The sequence below is a fragment of the Octopus sinensis genome, linkage group LG6 (genome assembly GCF_006345805.1).
Source record: "Octopus sinensis linkage group LG6, ASM634580v1, whole genome shotgun sequence".
Lineage (NCBI taxonomy): Eukaryota > Metazoa > Mollusca > Cephalopoda > Octopoda > Octopodidae > Octopus > Octopus sinensis.
The window spans coordinates 33,642,825-33,660,837 of record NC_043002.1 but is presented as its reverse complement, the minus strand read 5'-3'; the positions used below and the strand labels follow the sequence as shown (position 1 = coordinate 33,660,837).

The 18,013-nt window shown below is 36.5% G+C and overlaps 1 protein-coding gene across 1 annotated transcript in view; it reads left to right on the top strand.

The window, feature by feature from the left end:
- The window catches only part of LOC115213201 (sodium- and chloride-dependent glycine transporter 2-like), a 44,356-nt gene extending 28,445 nt beyond the window's left edge, over positions 1-15,911 (top strand). The window contains exons 7-15 of the mRNA XM_036503812.1: positions 3,012-3,146; positions 4,937-5,040; positions 5,973-6,097; positions 6,755-6,867; positions 11,450-11,581; positions 13,293-13,392; positions 13,732-13,832; positions 14,083-14,253; positions 15,496-15,911. Of these exons, the coding sequence (XP_036359705.1) occupies positions 3,012-3,146; positions 4,937-5,040; positions 5,973-6,097; positions 6,755-6,867; positions 11,450-11,581; positions 13,293-13,392; positions 13,732-13,832; positions 14,083-14,253; positions 15,496-15,609 (1,095 nt within the window). The 3' untranslated portion in view covers positions 15,610-15,911. The remainder of the gene's footprint in view (positions 1-3,011; positions 3,147-4,936; positions 5,041-5,972; positions 6,098-6,754; positions 6,868-11,449; positions 11,582-13,292; positions 13,393-13,731; positions 13,833-14,082; positions 14,254-15,495) is intronic.
- The last annotated feature ends 2,102 nt before the right edge of the window (positions 15,912-18,013 follow it).

The window sequence follows — 18,013 nt, the reverse complement described above, 5'->3', positions numbered from 1 at the left end:
AGCCTAAGTTTGGTGAAGTTTCCAAAGGATAAAACTCTGTTGATGGTTAAAATTAAGCTGAAATCAGAATCTTCAGCTTATTCATACATATGTACGCATATGTATGTGCATGCAATAGTAAAAAAGTTTAGAGAAATACAAGTATATTAGTATGTATACGTGTGTGTATGTGTGTGCGTGTATGTATGCGCACATGTGTGTGTATATATATATATATATATATATATATCACGTGATCACGTGACCGACCAGACCATCAGATGTTACACATCGCTGGTCACAATGCGTTCGCAAGGTTTTAGCCTTTGAATGACGCCACCCCGCTGGCTAAGCGGGCAGGCCAACAGAAGAAAGAGTGGTGAAAGAGTACAGCAGGGATCACCACCTCCTGCCGGACCGTCGTGGAGCTTTTAGGTGTTTTCCCTCAATAAACACTCACAACGCCCGGTCTGGGAATCGAAACCGCGATCCTACGACCGCGAGTCCACTGCCCTAACCACTGGGCCATTGTGCCTCCACGTATATATATATATATGTATGTGTGTGTGTGTGTGTGTGTGTGTGTGTGTGTATGTGTGTGTGTGTATGTGTGTGTGTGTGTGTGCGTGAGAACGTCTTTTACATATATGTGTATGTATGTATGTATGCATGTATGTATGTATGCATGTATGTATGTATAAAAAATTTACAAAAGCATGTTGTGTGAAGGCAAGAAGAAGAAGAAGAGAAGAAGAAGAAGAAGAAAGAAGAAGAAGAAGAAGAAGAAGAAGAAGAAGAAGAGGGGAAAAGTAAATAAATAAAGAAAAATAAATAAATAAATGTATTCATTTATTTATTTATTCTTGATTTCATTTACTTTACATATATAAATAAAATAGAAAATAAAAATACGATTAACAGTAATTGAGAACTGGAGAGAATAGCTAAGTCCATCAAGATATGGAGAGGTCAGCATTGTGTTCTCGTCAAAAGTGACCTGTGTCTGGTTTTCTGGTTTGAGGTCACCAATTCAATTCTAACAGGTGGTATGGTGTATGCTTTTCGCAGGAAGGAAAATTTATATATATATATATATGTATGTGTGTGTGTGTGTGTGTGTGTGTGTGTGTGTGTGTGTGTGTGTATGTGTGTGTGTGTGTGTGCGTGAGAACGTCTTTTACATATATGTGTATGTATGTATGTATGCATGTATGTATGTATGTATGCATGTATGTATGTATAAAAAATTTACAAAAGCATGTTGTGTGAAGGCAAGAAGAAGAAGAAGAAGAAGAAGAAGAAGAAGAAGAGGGGAAAAGTAAATAAATAAAGAAAAATAAATAAATAAATGTATTCATTTATTTATTTATTCTTGATTTCATTTACTTTACATATATAAATAAAATAGAAAATAAAAATACGATTAACAGTAATTGAGAACTGGAGAGAATAGCTAAGTCCATCAAGATATGGAGAGGTCAGCATTGTGTTCTCGTCAAAAGTGACCTGTGTCTGGTTTTCTGGTTTGAGGTCACCAATTCAATTCTAACAGGTGGTATGGTGTATGCTTTTCGCAGGAAGGAAAATTTATATATATATATATATATGAGAGACCAAAGTGTACGTACGCCGCTATATATATATATATATATATATATATATATATATATATATAAATACAGAATGGGACAAGAACGCAGAACACCCAGATAGACGATACAAAGAAAACAAGGACGGGTCATTCAGAGTTTTCTTTCTTAAGTCGAGTTTCAGATTATCTTTGCAATTTCTGCTGGTTATACTCGAGATTGTTCCAATCTGGCCAGAAAAACTAAGCTAAGAGTATTAGATTTCTTGGAAGAAAGCAGCGAATGTATATGAAAACAAGGACGGAAAAAGCGAAGAAAGTTACACAAATACAGAAAACTGGACATAACAACAGGTGTCTTTCGACTAAGGACGAATTAAATTAAGCTGGCGTGTGTGGAAGTAAAGCCTTACGGCAGGGATACAAGATATCACAGGCACAGGGAAGAATACAGAAAGAAAGGTCAGGCTTGGCCGAACACCGGTCACATGGGGAGAAAAGAGAGAGAGGATGAGGCAGAGGGAAGAACAAATAAGTAGGGGCGAGAAACAATGACAGGGACACAGTGAAGTGAAAAGAGGAGGGAAAGTGAGCAAGAAGAGAAGGTAATGAAATGTGAGAGAGGGGGAACGAAAGAACGAAGAGTGGAATGAACGAAATAAGCGTGAAAGGGCTGATAGAAAAAAGGAAAGAATAAAAGAATAAAAGAATAGAGTCGTACAGGATTTAGATAAATATATACTCACATATCAGAGACCAAAGTGTACGTACGCCGCTATATATATATATATATATATATATAGATATATAATTTTATAATTTTCATTTTATTTTTATTTTTCATCATTTATTTATTTTTCTCTTTTGCCTTTTTGTGTACATTTTTTGTATGTATGTATGTATGTATGTATGTATGTATGTATGTATGTATGTATGTATGTATGTATGTATATGTATATATATATATATAATATATATATATATACATATATATATATATATACACAAGGGTGAGTCAGAAAATAATTCACACACACCACACACACACACACACACACACACACACCACACACACACACATATATATATATATATATATATATACACATATGAGAGGTTAGACGACAAAACAGTGTGAAATTTCTAGGAAATTTATTAGGAGAAAGGTGTCTTACAGCTGTTTCAGAAATATGAGGGATATCCCATCGTCAGAGACTATATGAGAGAGGTATATTCTCTTCTATTCTCTTCTATTTAACTTTCTCATATCGTCTCTGATGATGAGATATCCCTCATAACCATGAAACAGCTCTAAGACTACATTTCTCTCTATAAATGTCCTTGGAATTTTACACTGCCTCGGCTTTGTTGTCTCATTTTATTTAACACACACACACACACATTCCCAGTTTATTTTATCCTCAGTATTGTATTCTATGCGCAGGTTGTGTACGTTGCTGCTACCTTGCCCTATGTTTTCCTCACAATCCTGCTGATAAGGGGTTTAACATTACCGGGATCAATGGATGGAATTTATTACTTCGTGAAGCCAAACTGGGAAAAAGTAAAAGATATCTCGGTAAGTGGAAAACTTTTCTTCGGCCGTCTCGAATTCATGTCATGTTTATCAAATATATGTATTATAGTTATAGAAATAGCAGCCAAGTTACCCTCATATCAAAGCCTAACTTCTGAGCAGAAAAGTTACCAGTGATAGATAATTAACACTCGAGAATACCAAAGGTTTTCATCAGCTCTGTGATCTTTGTGATTAGCAATGACCTAGTCATTTATATTTGAGAGAACAGGTATCAGAAATAATGGTGTAGGAAGTATTACAACGGAAGTTATGTCTAACAGATCTCAATATTGTGGAAGGGTTCCACACCCAACTATAATTATACTAGCGTTTCTTCCAAGTGATTATAGAACCTGCTACTGAAAATGCTCAACAGAAAGCTGATCAGATTTGCTTAATTGTAACAACAACAACAAGAATTATTGATTTATTTCTAACTATGACACCAAGGGAGAGTCGATTAGATCGACTCCAGTGTTTCACTGGTACTTAATTTATCACCTCCGAAAGGATGAAAGCAAAGTCTACCGCGGCGGAATTTGAACTCAGAACGTAGACACAGATGAAATGCCGCTAAGCATTTTGCCCGATTCTGTCAGCTCGCCGACTTACTACTACTACTACTACTACTACTACTACTACTACTGCTGCTGCTGCTGCTGCTGCTGCTGCTGCTACTACTACTACTACTACTACTACTACTACTACTACTACTACTACTACTACTACTACTACTACTAGCAACAACAACAACAATGAATGTCTTGATGCCGTACCAGGCACTGGCTCTCATGGTTTCAGATCTTAACTGATTGGCAGTGTTATCCTGTACATGTGTCTTGGTATAAAAGATGGGTTACAGCAAATATTCTGTTCAATATCACAAATTTACTTGTCAGTTGTTTTACCATAACCACTTGTGCATGTCCCTTAGTGGTTGACGATATGTGCATCTCTGGTCACGAGCAGAAGTAGTGGTGGAACATCATAGCCATGTGTTGAGAAGAATTCTTTGGGGCTTGAATAATTCACCTCTGGAAACATGGGTGTTTCGCTCAACGTCCTTAAACAACGCTTTATCAGGGACGTTTTGAGTGGGATGGGCTACACGACCTGAAGAAAATTTTAACTGGGCCCCACCTGCAAGGCCATGCGCTGTTTATTTTGACATGAGATTACCATGTTGCGTACATATGGTTGCGATGTGTGTGCCTGGTGAACCTTTATCTGACGCGTAGTCATGATGGGTATACTGAGTTTCGCATTTTTTTTTACCCCAGTGTCACTTTGATGGCATGCGCTGCTCCCTCTCTCAGTAACAATAATAGTTGAAAATAACAAATAGCATAGTACTGTAGGCTGAAGGTAGTAAACCCGCTACCCATGCAAGACCCCAAGGGTTCCAACAAAATCTGAATTACAAAGAAAAACAAAATCCTTCTTACTATAGGCAAAAAGTTTGAGATTTTTGGAGGTGAGGCTAGCCGATTTCGTCGACCCTAGTGTGCAACTGGTTCTTAATTCAGAGACACCCAAAATGATAGAAGGTAAAGTCGACATCGGTGCCTATTTAAACGGTCTTGTAATATTTAGTTGTGTTTCTTTATACTCTGGATTCAAATCTACTTGATTTACAATTAATCCTTCAAAGATTGATAAAGTAGCAGTCAAATAAGCGTACTATGAAAATTAACTAACCGTCTCCTCGGGTTACGAACGTATTTAACTATGTTAGAAACCAATAATTATGCTAATTGAATATATTTCTGTTTTCTTTTTCTTATTTCAAGGTATGGAAAGATGCTGCAACTCAAATACTTTTCTCTATTGGAGTCGGTATAGGTGGATTATCAACATTAGCAAGTTATAACGACTTCCATAACGACTGCCAGAGGTAATACGTTCTCTACTATCATTATCGGTGTGTCAACTGCGGTCAGTATATTGGGGTAGAAGTTTATGTAGTGAGCATTTTCTACCAAACTGTTATATCGTTTCAGTTTTGTAATTAATGACTTAAAATAGGGAATAAGCAATGTTAAAATAATGTCCATCTCGATGAATCGAAACATTAGCGTCAATGTGAGAGATCACTCTTCATTGCACCAATAAATCTTGGATAGATTTAAGTTGACTGCATTTCGGTACCCAACTGCAGCTACTTCAATACATACTGTAGTATCTACATTCAGCTTGATGGACTTAACAGTTGATACGAAAGTGCATTGGTCTTGGACGCAATACAATGATCTGTCACACCACAATACGGTACTTACATCCAGCTAGATAGACTGTTAACTGTCAAGAATGTTCGCGATAGACACAGTAGACTGAGCTATCATAACACAATGAAGTGCCTATTTACAGCTTGTTGAAACGCTATATCGACAATCATGTGTTCTCTCCATGGACACAGTACAGTGATATTTTATACTACTCAGTGCTTGTGGCAATACAAACTGGACAGTTGATAGCCATATGATTGTACACTACAATATTGACTCAGTACTTCGTGGCTATAAATTGATGAAATAATATTTGATAATTTTGGTATAGTTTCGATTTCTTACCTTGACATGAACTCAAACATGACAGATGAAATACTTTTATATGTAGATATTATTATGATCGAAACTGAACTGCCGGATTACTCTCTACGTTTTGGTCTCCAGTACTTCCACAACGTTTTGAGAGGACTTTTGATATCAACAGTGTTTGAAGTAATTCTATCGGGAATGTTTTATTTACTCCTTTTTAAATCCTGTATCCAGACTTATTAACATAGATTCCATTTTGTAAATCTTGATTTATTTCAATTTCTTACAGAGATGCCGTCATTCTACCAATAATAGATGGATTAACTAGTTTTTTGTCTGGTTTGACATCGTTTAGTATCCTGGGTTATATGGCTCACCTTAGAAAAACGGACCTTGACAATGTGATATCTAAAGGTAAATTAACTATGCTATATCTACAATGTCAATGTTGTTGGTGTTATTAATATAATACCTTAAGATATATTAAACATGTTTCGAGCATTGATGAAAAAGTATCGGGACTGCTGCTATGACAGAAAAGTACATCACATATCAGTTTAATATCATTTAATATCATTTAATCTCTTTCGAAGTAGTCCCTTTCTGAAGCCATACACTTCATTCACCGTTCTTTCTATCGATGAAAGCATTCCTGGAATTCCTTTTTTTGGATAGCGAGCAGATTCCTTATCGCATTCTCTTGGGTTTCTGTACGTCTTGAAATCTTGTTCATTTGAAGTGGGATTTGATATTTGGAGAGATTCTTAGCTGTAATAACCTTCAGGCCGTGTCTCTTTTCACGTACTCTTTCTCCCTCCCTCCCGCCTTTCTCTGTCTCTCTCTCACACACACTTTCTCCGCCATGGTCACTAATGGAAACCCCGTGGTAAGGTGAGACGTCCACAATCTACACACTTTACTTCCAAGCACTGCTATAAGCAACAGAAGTGAGCGAGCAAGTTATAACTTAGTGTACACCAGACCTCTTACATTTAATACGACAATGTGATTAAGTTTTTGTACAAAATCAGTATTTCAAGAACCCAGCAATTCTTTTCTGTATTTTGCCAGGTCCAGGGATTGCCTTTATAGTTTACCCACAGGCACTTTCAACTTTACCCTTTGCTCAGATCTGGGCAGTAATGTTTTTCGCAATGCTGGTGTTGGTCGGCTTAGACAGTCAGGTAAGTATTCGTTGGTCCGTTGATTTCGACCAGTTTTTGTGCCTGCGTTTACTTTGACCATTAACAAATATATGCAACAACTGCATTACCTTTCACCCATCTCACCAAATTTCCTCTGCTACTTTGTTCTCTGAACTTTCTCTACAATTATATTCACTCCACCCTCTATACATCTGCATTAATTATCTTCCTTTTACAACCTTTCTTCACTTCTATATTTATCTTTTTTTTTTCTAGCCGAGGCCATGGATTGAAGCATGTTTGCGATGCATATGTAATTTTGTATTTCAATGTTCTATAGCTTCTTTCATTCTCTCGATACTGCTCTCTTTCCTTCCTTCTCTCCTTTTTCTTACAAAAATTCCTTTGTCTTCACTCACGAGACATTTATTTATTCCGGGGTGGAAGCACTAGGCAGTGATTTATATAAATGCAGTGTTATTACCAGGTTGAATACGGCAATAGCACGTTCAGCTTGTAAACAAGCCATTCATTGTGGTTTGTTACGGAGAACATTTTTTTGCTGTAGACAAATGGTGCGTTATTTACCTTGCGAGGACCTCTCATATAGACGCATGGGGCACAAAAGCACACATATATCCCAGGTGGAGGAGAATCGTGTACTACTGGCGTTAGAACCACCAGATCACGTAATTTCGATGTGCTTTGTCTCTTCAGTGGCAGAATTATTTGTATTATTTTAGGCGACAAATTCCATCGATTTTGCGATGGGTCAATCTCATATCCAATCAGCTTTACATGTTTATTTGATTATCAGCCGCTCCTCTATTACTGATAGTAGATGCATCTGACGTTGAAAACAGCGGAGTAAAAGTCTCTTGAAGATTTTTTGGATCTTCTTTCCTCTTTTCCAAGCGTTTTGAACCAGCAGAAACGAGGTACAATTCTTTCGGAAGAGGATTAGTTTCCGCTTATTTATTTATGAAGCTTTTCGATACTTCTTAGAAGGACGAACCTTCATCATATATACTGATCATAAGCGGTTGACTTATGCATAGCAATCTATGACTGATAGAAACACCCTAGAGATATCAGGCACATTGATCATACCTCGAATTTACTGTGGATATTCGATATATCAAAGATGCTGATAATTTTGCAGCAGACACTTTATCCTGTGTCTTTGTCAATGCTTTGCTTTTCGTCGATATTATTTATTTGGAAAGGATTGTTATGCATCAAAAAGAACAAAGAACAGTTACCACAACTTTAGACATAGAGTCATCTTCTCTTGATTTTCATATATTATTACTGCATTCCTGTATGGTGTGATGTTTCTACTGGATTTTCTAGACCGTACGTCCCTTAGAATCATAGACGATCCATCTACTTTCCATAATTTATCTCATCCGAGTATTTCGGCAACAGCGAAATTAATTTCAAATCGTTTTCCGTGGTCTAGTATGCAGAATGACATTCGTAATTGTATATTCTGCCAAATGCCAAGATTAAGCCCCACGTCAAAACACCGTTAGGCATCTTGGCATCTCTTGACACTCATTTTGAGCAGATCTACATGGATATCATGGATTCTCTTATACCAGTTCAGGGTAAAATTATCTTTTGACCTATACAGGACCGTTTTTCCAGATGACCGGAAGCCATACCGATTAAAGATATTTCATTCCTCTATAGTTGCCAAGACCCCAGTGGCCGAACGGATTTCACGTTTTGGACCACAATGATAATGAAAATAACGACCGACAGAGTCCGTCAGTTCTAATTCAGTCTTTTCTCTGACCTAACCCGTTAGGTACGCGTCAAATTTGCGCTACAGCTTACCGCTTCATGTCTAATGGAATGATAGAACGCTTTCACTGACAGCTTAAAGCCGATTTACGAGCACATTTCGATTCGGATAAATGGTTAGAAGCTCTGCTGGTTGTATTACTAGATCTATGTACTGTTGTTAAGGAGGACCTACGTTACTCCTCAAATGATATTGCTAACAGCTACTCAACAATATGATCCCACCAGCTATATTCACCGGCTACGAAATTACATGGCGGAGTTAGCTCTATCAATAACGAGACCGCAGTCGATTAAAACTTTCGTTCTACTCGATATCAGTAGATGGACTCATGTATTTACACGCAACGATGCAGTTTAGCATCCGTTGCAGACAGTTTATTCCAGCCGTACCGTGTGTTAAAAGTTAAACCATAGTATATGGTTTTGGACATCTAAGGGAGACAGGAGACTGTTGATCGGTTGAAGCAGGCTTTCGTTGAGCCTATTTCGCTACTACAACACTCCTCCTTTTCTTCTGTCATACCCGAACAATCCACACATAAGCATAACATTATGAGACAACAACGCACTTCATACTGACAAGATGAATAAAAGTGGAAGAAGATTGCATTTGGCCTGTTTGATACATTCGCATATATTTTCATTAACATACAAACACACGAAAAACTGTTTTCATTTTATAACCCATAGCCCAACCAAAATATATGAACTGCAGAATTTTGCATTTTCTTTGAACTTTTCATTGTTGCATGGATATTTTTTCAGCAATTTTCAGTTCTCAGTACGTTTTATTCTTTTTTGTATTTGCATTGGTCTATGTCTCTGTCTGTCTGTCTGTCTTTCTTTCACTCTCTCTCTCCCCCCTCTCTCTCTCTCTCTCTCTCTCTCTCTTTCTCTCTCTCTCTCTCTCATTTTATGTAAATTCCCTTTTTATTAATCCGCTTTGTTTTTACATTCTGTAATGTGCTGGGAAAGAACTGCTGTAGCAGGGACTCGAAACCGAATCCCTGGATACGCAGCCAGACAACACAAGCAAATCATCATAATTTTAAGTGATCGGTATACTAACCGACCAATCAGTGTGAGCAGGTTTTCTCAAACATTCTAGAATTTGACTTCTAGTCCCCTATAAAAGGGTTCGGAGCACATTTTTACCAGCCAAATGATCCAGGAAGGATGCCAAGACAAATGTTGCAAATAGATGAAAGAAACCTCCGTCGCCACAAACATAGTACAGTTGTTTCCAGTTATACTGCGGATGATGCATGTTGCCATATCAATAGCTTGTCGTAAACTCCAACCAGTATCTCGTTCCTAGTATGTAATTATTGCTGTTGTTATTTGTAAAAGGCCAACGCAGTTTGTTTTTATGTGCGATAATAAAATCTGTTAAATGTTTGCAGGAGTTGTTCATTTACTTCTACATGCAGTCCAAAAAACATATTTTCGTTCAATAACCAGTCACTACAACAGATTAGCTCAAGAACCTTCAGGCCACGGCACCTATAAATATGCGCATATTCGTACATCAAAAGTACACGCATATCTATAAATTATTTGCAGGGCAATAACTGTGTATATACGTTTTTACAAAAGTATTGCACAACTAAAAATTTTTTTAAAAGCAATATCATATTTCTTAGAGAGGACATTGTTATTACTTATTCGTAACAATGAGCTTCACCTTAACAATAATTCGCTGGAAGATTTACTATTAGGCTGACTAAACACCTAGCAATCTTTTTATACAGGCTTCACTTTCCTTTTTGTTTGTTACTTGTACAAATTCAAAACTTCCTCCCCTCTCTTAATGTTTATACTCTTACTCTTTTACTCTTTTACTTGTTTCAGTCATGTGACTGTGACTATGCTGGAGCACCGCTTTTAGTCGAGCAAATCGACCCCAGGACTTATTCTTTGTAAGCGCCTAGTACTTATTCTATCGGACTCTTTTGCCGAACCGCTAAGTTACGGGGACGTAAACACACCAGCATCGGTTGTCAAGTGATGTTGGGGTGGACAAACACAGACACACACACATATATATATATATACATACGATGGGCTTCTTTCAGTTTCTGTCTACCAAATCCGCTCACAAGGCTTTGGTCTGCCCGAGGCTAGAGTAGAAGACACTTGCTCAAGGTGCCACGCAGTGGGACTGAACCTGGAACCATGTGGTTTCGAGTTCAGTCCCACTGCATGGCACCTTGGGTAAGTGTTTCAACTCACAATGTCTCCCTTGTATCAAATTACTCTATAAAGAAAAGTTCATTTCATCAAATACCTTTGCAGATGTTAGTATCGTTGAAACAAGTAATCAGACCAGTTGTAATAAGTATTTTAACTGCACAAGCAATATTGAATCTTTTATTTTGTTTAACGTAATTAAGTACACAAAAATATAAACTATACGGCATATAGAGCTAGAACAATCAATAAATGACACAACATATTCTTCTCAGGGAGACACAGATTCATTCTAGAGAAAATCTGGAGTAAGTTTAGACAGGATGCAAGTGATGTGAAGAAAGCCGAAAACATGCAGCATCAATTTCAAGACTCTTTCAACTGATTCAAAAACTTCAAGAAAGGAACGCACCGGGAACAGATTTAACTGTTGGATACTACTTACAAAAAATTGACTTACCATTGGAAATACTTTTTCGATTAAAATAAGAACCAGTTACAAGGTTGATGTGATCAACCATGACTCCTACTTGTTTATAAAGTTAAATCAATAATGCCTTGTAAGAAAGCTATATTAAAAAGATGTTATCTAAGTTTCAAGTATCATTTTCTCTTTCAGTTTGCCCATGTTCAAGTGATCGTTACTGCCATTACGGACGCTTTCCCCGAAAAATTTGGTAACCATCAGACTTTTATAACTGGGATTGTCTGTTTGATTAGTTTTATTTTCGGAATTACCTGTGTAACGGAGGTAAGAGACGTCAGTAGATTTAATAAGGGAGGTAACTGGATTAAATAACAATTCTTAACTCACATTTATTGTTACATATTATAGCTGGTTAAAATCTTTTCCAAATATCAGTAGCATTTTGATAAATTTGTATTTCAGTTCTTGGAGGATCTCATATTATTCCATACACCATTTTGCATACAAATATCTCAAATGTGAAAGTACGGTCATTTCAGACCGACAAAGACATCGTTTCTGATGGAATCTCTTTCATTACCTTCAAACATTGCGCCCCAGAGCTAGCACCTTTGCTCATAAAATTCTTCAATCTGTCCCTCTTTACAGAGAACTACCTTGGTTTTAGGTAACACATTATGGTTTTCATAAAGCTCGATCCATTGATGACGGGTTCACGTCTGTCAGCTATCCATTGGTTCTTATCCTGGATGAATTAGGAATATTGTCGCCCTCGGCATTAGTAAAACTTACCATTGTGTCTGGCATGCACATCTTATATCAAAATGACCTATCTGTTGGGCCTATCCACCATTTTCAGAGCCTTCTAGGCTTGTACAAAAAATAGGGAAGTTATTGTCAGATCTGAGACTGATTTGATGGTTTACGGTGTAGTTAAGCCGAGGCGACAGATTAAATTCTATAGCAGAAACGGTCTTTTCCTCATAGATTCCATTTCCAAAATTTCATTGGCAAGTTTTTGATCGATCTGAGACTGTGGCAAAAAATAATTGTTCAAGATGTTGCACAATGTTATAGAAGCCAAAATTTCACGTTTGGAAAGTGAATTAACACATAAATCTCGAATGAGAAATGCCTAAAGATTTGCTTCGAATCTACTTAGTTTGATTTCAGCCCTGCACCACTATGCTTTGGGTGTCTTCTTCCATCGCGTCTGGTCGCGATTAAAATTTGATAGACAGAATCTCTGCAGGAGCTGCACTCTTCATCATTCTCTGAAAGTCTGTAAACAGCCACCTAAGTCATGTCAAAAGAAAATGTAGGACGAACCCTAGATAGATATTTTGTTATACTGCTATACTATTGGTAGTAAATTGGTAAGGATAGGTAGATAGAATACTTCGTGGTATTTGTTGTGACTTTCTACATTTTCAAATCAAATCCTCAACTGTCATGCTTGTTTACAGTCATTTATTTCTTGCGTTCTGAGCTGAAAGAATTGGAAAGGTGCATCATATATGATACATAGATGCCAGAGAAAATATGACCTGTACATCACGTATGATACACAGGGGAAGCAAAATGTCAAACAGAATCCACTCTTCCCTCTATCCGAGCAGATCCCCGGTTTGTGGAAGGTATCCTCAAATCAAGGATCTGTTGAGATGGAGGGAAGAAAGTGTACTTTCTCTCTCACAGCAGTCTCGGCGACCCCTGCGAAAAAGTATGGGCTCTACCTTCCCTTTTGAGTAAGAGTTTTTTTTTAAGTCTATATATTTCGACAGTGTTGCTAATGTTTGCTAATAGGTGAAGTGTTGCTAAATATGTGGGTCACTGGAGTCACTATGTTACTAATGTGTTGCTATGTGGGTCACTGGAGTCACTATGTTACTAATGTGTTGCTATGTGGGTCACTGGAGTCACTATGTTACTAATGTGTTGCTATGTGGGTCACTGGAGTCACTATGTTACTAATGTGTTGCTATGTGGGTCACTGGAGTCACTATGTTACTAATGTGTTGCTATGCATTTCTAGGGAGGACTCTACGTCTTACAAATAATAGACTGGTACTGTGCTAGTCTTTCTCTGCTGTTGATATTGTTTGCAGAAATGGTTGGAATTATCTGGATTTATGGTAAGATCACCCTCCTCCTCCTCCTTCTCCTTTTCATCATCATCATCATCATCATCGTCGTCATCGTCATCGTCGTGGTCGAAGTCGTAGTGGGCAAAATGCTTCGCGGCGTTTCATCCGTCTTTACATTCTGAGTTCAAATTCCGCCGAGGTCGATAAATCAAGTACCACTTGAACAATGTGGTCGATGTAATCGACCTGTCGTTGCCCCGAAATTGCGGGCCTTGTGCCAAAATTTGAAACCAACATTAATAGACAATGTATTATAAGAGAACCGTATATAGTTGGATTAGTAATATAATTCTATAAAGGACATTAATAATTTTTTTTGTCTTGTAGGAGCGAAAAGACTAGAAAACGATATCAGCCTAATGTTGGGTCGAAGACCTTGGCCAATTTGGAAACCTTTCTGGGTTATCATCGATCCGCTGTGTGTACTAGTAAGTTTTCTATTAATCACATCTGTTTTAAATCCCTGTTCTATATATAAATTATATCTCTTTTGTATATATTTTCTGGATCAATTTAGTTTAGCATCCGAACACGGTCCACCTTTGGTATTGGTGTTAAATTTACCTTTTGAATTGATGCACGTGATAAATAATCCGTGTGGTTGTGCACTTGTGTATCTGTATGGTGATACATGATTATAACAATAAGACGTAATATTACATTACATTTCTTTTACAGGGTCTCTGGGTATTGAGCATAATATCCTTCAAACATTTGACTTACGGTGACGGGTCTATGTTTCCCAAGTGGACCAACTATACAGGTTGGGGTATTGCTCTATTTACCATCCTTCCGGTGCCAATATTGGGTACGGTAGAAATCATGAAGCACAAAGGATCTTTACTCAATGTAAGTTGTCATTTGACACATCTTCTTTCGTATAATTTCTCATTGATGAAATTTTGTATTAGAAAATAAAGCTTGTACAGGGCTAGTTGATCAGAGGAATGACCACCAAGGTGGATTCCTACGTTAGAAGACGCTAAATCACCGTATAGCGAAGAATGTGTTCTCAAAAAATTTCAGCAAATGCCAGAATGAAAACGAGCAAGACAAATGAAAAGATAGGTATCCACCTTCGTGGTCATTCCTCCTATATTTGCATGTAAGAAAAGTTTTAAATCTTCAGATATTTTAAGTATGCTAGATCATTGGTTTAAATTGATATTAATTAATGAATATTAATTTCTACCCTTCATGTTCTGTCTGAACATTTTGGTAGAGCACTGACGGACTTTTCCTTTCTTTGAGCTCTCGCCAATGTCCACCTATACGCTCTCCTAGGTGAACATTGGCGAGAGCTCAATGAAGGGAAAAGTTCGTCAGAAACAGAGATAGATGTATAAAAAAAATTAAGTGAATAAATAAACATAGATATAGATAAATAAATATATAAAACGTAGTAAATAAACAAACGACAGTATGTTCGCTATTGAATTTTATATTTATTTATTTTGATATCACTTATTTTTTAATCAATTTTCAATTTTAACCAATTTTCAATTTTTAACCAAGTTTCGCGATTCTACTTCTAACCAATTATTGTCAATTAATTAACTAATAATTTTCTGGAATTTTTGCTCACCCTGCTCTCAGCAAGGTTTTTCCGATCTTACCACAATATTTATATTTATATTTATATTTACGGTAATCTTCAGCCGCCCCCCAACACACAACTGGTAACCATTACATTTCGAAAAACCAATCACCCAACCAAATTTGAATGCTTATTTGTGTATTTGAATTACCTCAAACTATATTACATGTACCAGAACAAAACAATTTTAATCCAGTTTCCCATCACAACGGACAGTTGTGATGGGAAACTGGATTAAAACTGTCCGACGAACGGGAACGGGAAACTCTGAGCAACAGTTCTGTGATAGTTTTGCAGCTTTAATAAAAAGTGTATATATATGATGACCCTACTGTTGTTTCCTTCCCAATGGGTCAACCACATTTCGGTGGCAAATATACTGCATGATATATATGTATGTATGTATGTATGTATGTATGTATGTATGTATGTGTGTTTGTGTGCTGGCGTATATTAATGGAATAGAATTTTAGTTTTGGTTTTATTTCTTGCAGAGACTAAAGCAAAGTGTAAAGCCAACCGCTGAGTGGTGTCCAGCAAAGTCAAGAGTTGATCTCAAGATAAGTATCTCCAAGCCTGAGGAAGAAGTTGACAGCCATCTTTTGTAAAAATCCCTTGTGTCTATGAAGTTATTATTTATAATACATGAACTGTAAATATTTAAATATTTAATGGCTAATAATGTTTTAGACACCATTTCATTAAACTCTAAGATCGTAATGAAATATGTAGAGCGAAACCCACAACTACAGAGGAAGGTCATTCACATGTCAAGCTAAAAGACAAATAAACTATTTATATATAAAACTAACATGCAAAAGAGTTCGAGCCATTGTCATACATAAAGAAGAATGTAATGATGGTAACAAACAATAAAAGTATAAAAATAAAGAAAAATAAAGAAAACCTACCGAGGTGTCGCTTTCTTGAGAGTAGTATAACCTAGAACATTGCATTCTTTTAGCAACACAGTTACGCTTGCTTTAAGTATCTCAGTTCTGGTGTGACCCAATGATAAAGTTAATGACATTTCCTCTAGTTAGTTTAATTTCAATCACTTTCCTAACGTCTCTTATACGCTTTGCAGATTTCCCCATCTCATTTCTCTTTCCATTATCGTATCATCTTGTAGCATCTCTAAGTACTTGCATCTTTCCTTCTCTTTCAGTGATCTCATTATATCGTTATCTTTAATCCATCAGATTTAATCTTTCAACCTCACTTCATAAATACTGCACACTCATTCACCTCAAACATTATACCAGTATCCTTTCTAAATATTCCTACAGTCTGGAGAAGAGAATTCAATTTTAGTGTATACTTTGAAGTCATCCATATATAGGCAGAGGATTTATTGATCACTTTTCTTTTTAGCAAGCTCATAAATATGTCTGGATTTTTGTCAGTATGCTTATCAAATGAACCAACATTATCACCAAAAGTATTTCAGTTGGGTTGTTTGCGATTTGTAAATATTTAGTAGTTGTTTAGGAATGACATATTTCCTCGCTCTGAGGACAAAAACCAGTTTTCATGATGCAATTTTGGCTACGTTGAGGAATTGTATTCACTAGGAGAGATTCTAGACTAATCGTGAAAGATAGCGTCTGGAATGTCTTTGAGAAACCTATCCGTGTGACGATTATAAATAGAGCGGGATCCAAGAAAAAATTCTCGAATCTTACTGTGATTGAGATTTTGATGAAAGAGAAAGGGACTGGCCTGATACTATTAACAGGGAAAGTGATGTTTGGGGTGCATTAGATCTGATAGAATCTGTGCTAGAAAGATCCCCTTCAGTACATCCTGCGACAGTGAAGTCTAACAGGAAGACATCGATACAAGAGACGACAGATGAACGGAGGTTCCCTCGGTATGTAGTTTTCCTAGGAAATTTGCGTACCAGACACGATTGAAAGTCTTGCTGTTATCGAGGGCAACAACACCGCTTTCATAAATTTTTCAATGGAAAGAAAGTACGGATTTGAAGATTTTCCGGTGTTAATGGGCTTCGCTAATCTCATAGAGTATTCCCTGTTTGCTTCCAGAGATTTTTGTCGGATATAACGTATACAAGATCTGCTTGTAAGGGAGCTCTGACTGCTTTACAAATTTGTTCATGAATGTATACATTGTATTCATATCGTAATATTTTAGAATTATCATTAATGAAAATAAAATAAATTACAACAGCTACAAAATGTATGTAAATTGTCAACAGAAGGTGGCGAATTATAAAACAGAATAATTCAACGACGTTAATTACATTTTAAACATAAAAGCAGGATGGTATATAGGTGACGCAAGCGTTATATAGAGCAAAAACTGACGTATATACAAAAGCTTTGTGATTAACAACGAGCCTGCTTGAATATCACGGTGATTACTTTTTCAAAGTATTTACACCCGTGAGTCCCCACCACACACAAATACATAATATATAGATATATTCATATATATGTACATCTATACATATATGTATATAAGACACACACACGCATATATATATATATATATATATATTATATATATATATATATATATATAATCAAAATAAGTAACAAGAATGACTACGGTAATTTGGTACGATCATTTCGTACGACATCGTACCAAATTACCGGAGTCATTCTTGTTGCTTATTTTGATTATAATTACCCCACGGATTTTTATGGATAACTCCATACAGAATTCTGGTGCATCTAAATTAAGTACCATATTCATTTGAATCTAAATTTTTGCTGAACATATATATATATATAATATATATATATATATATATATATTAATATATATATATATATATTATATATATATATATATATATAATATATATATATATATATATATATATATATATATATATATATGCTGAGACCCCCTTCGGTTATGACTGACTACGGGATTGCACCTAGAAAGTTACCTTCCCAGGCACAAGTCCAGACAAGGATGTGTATGGAAGACCAGCGGTCGCCCATGCATACCAGCCTCCCCTCTCCACGCCACTGATGTTAT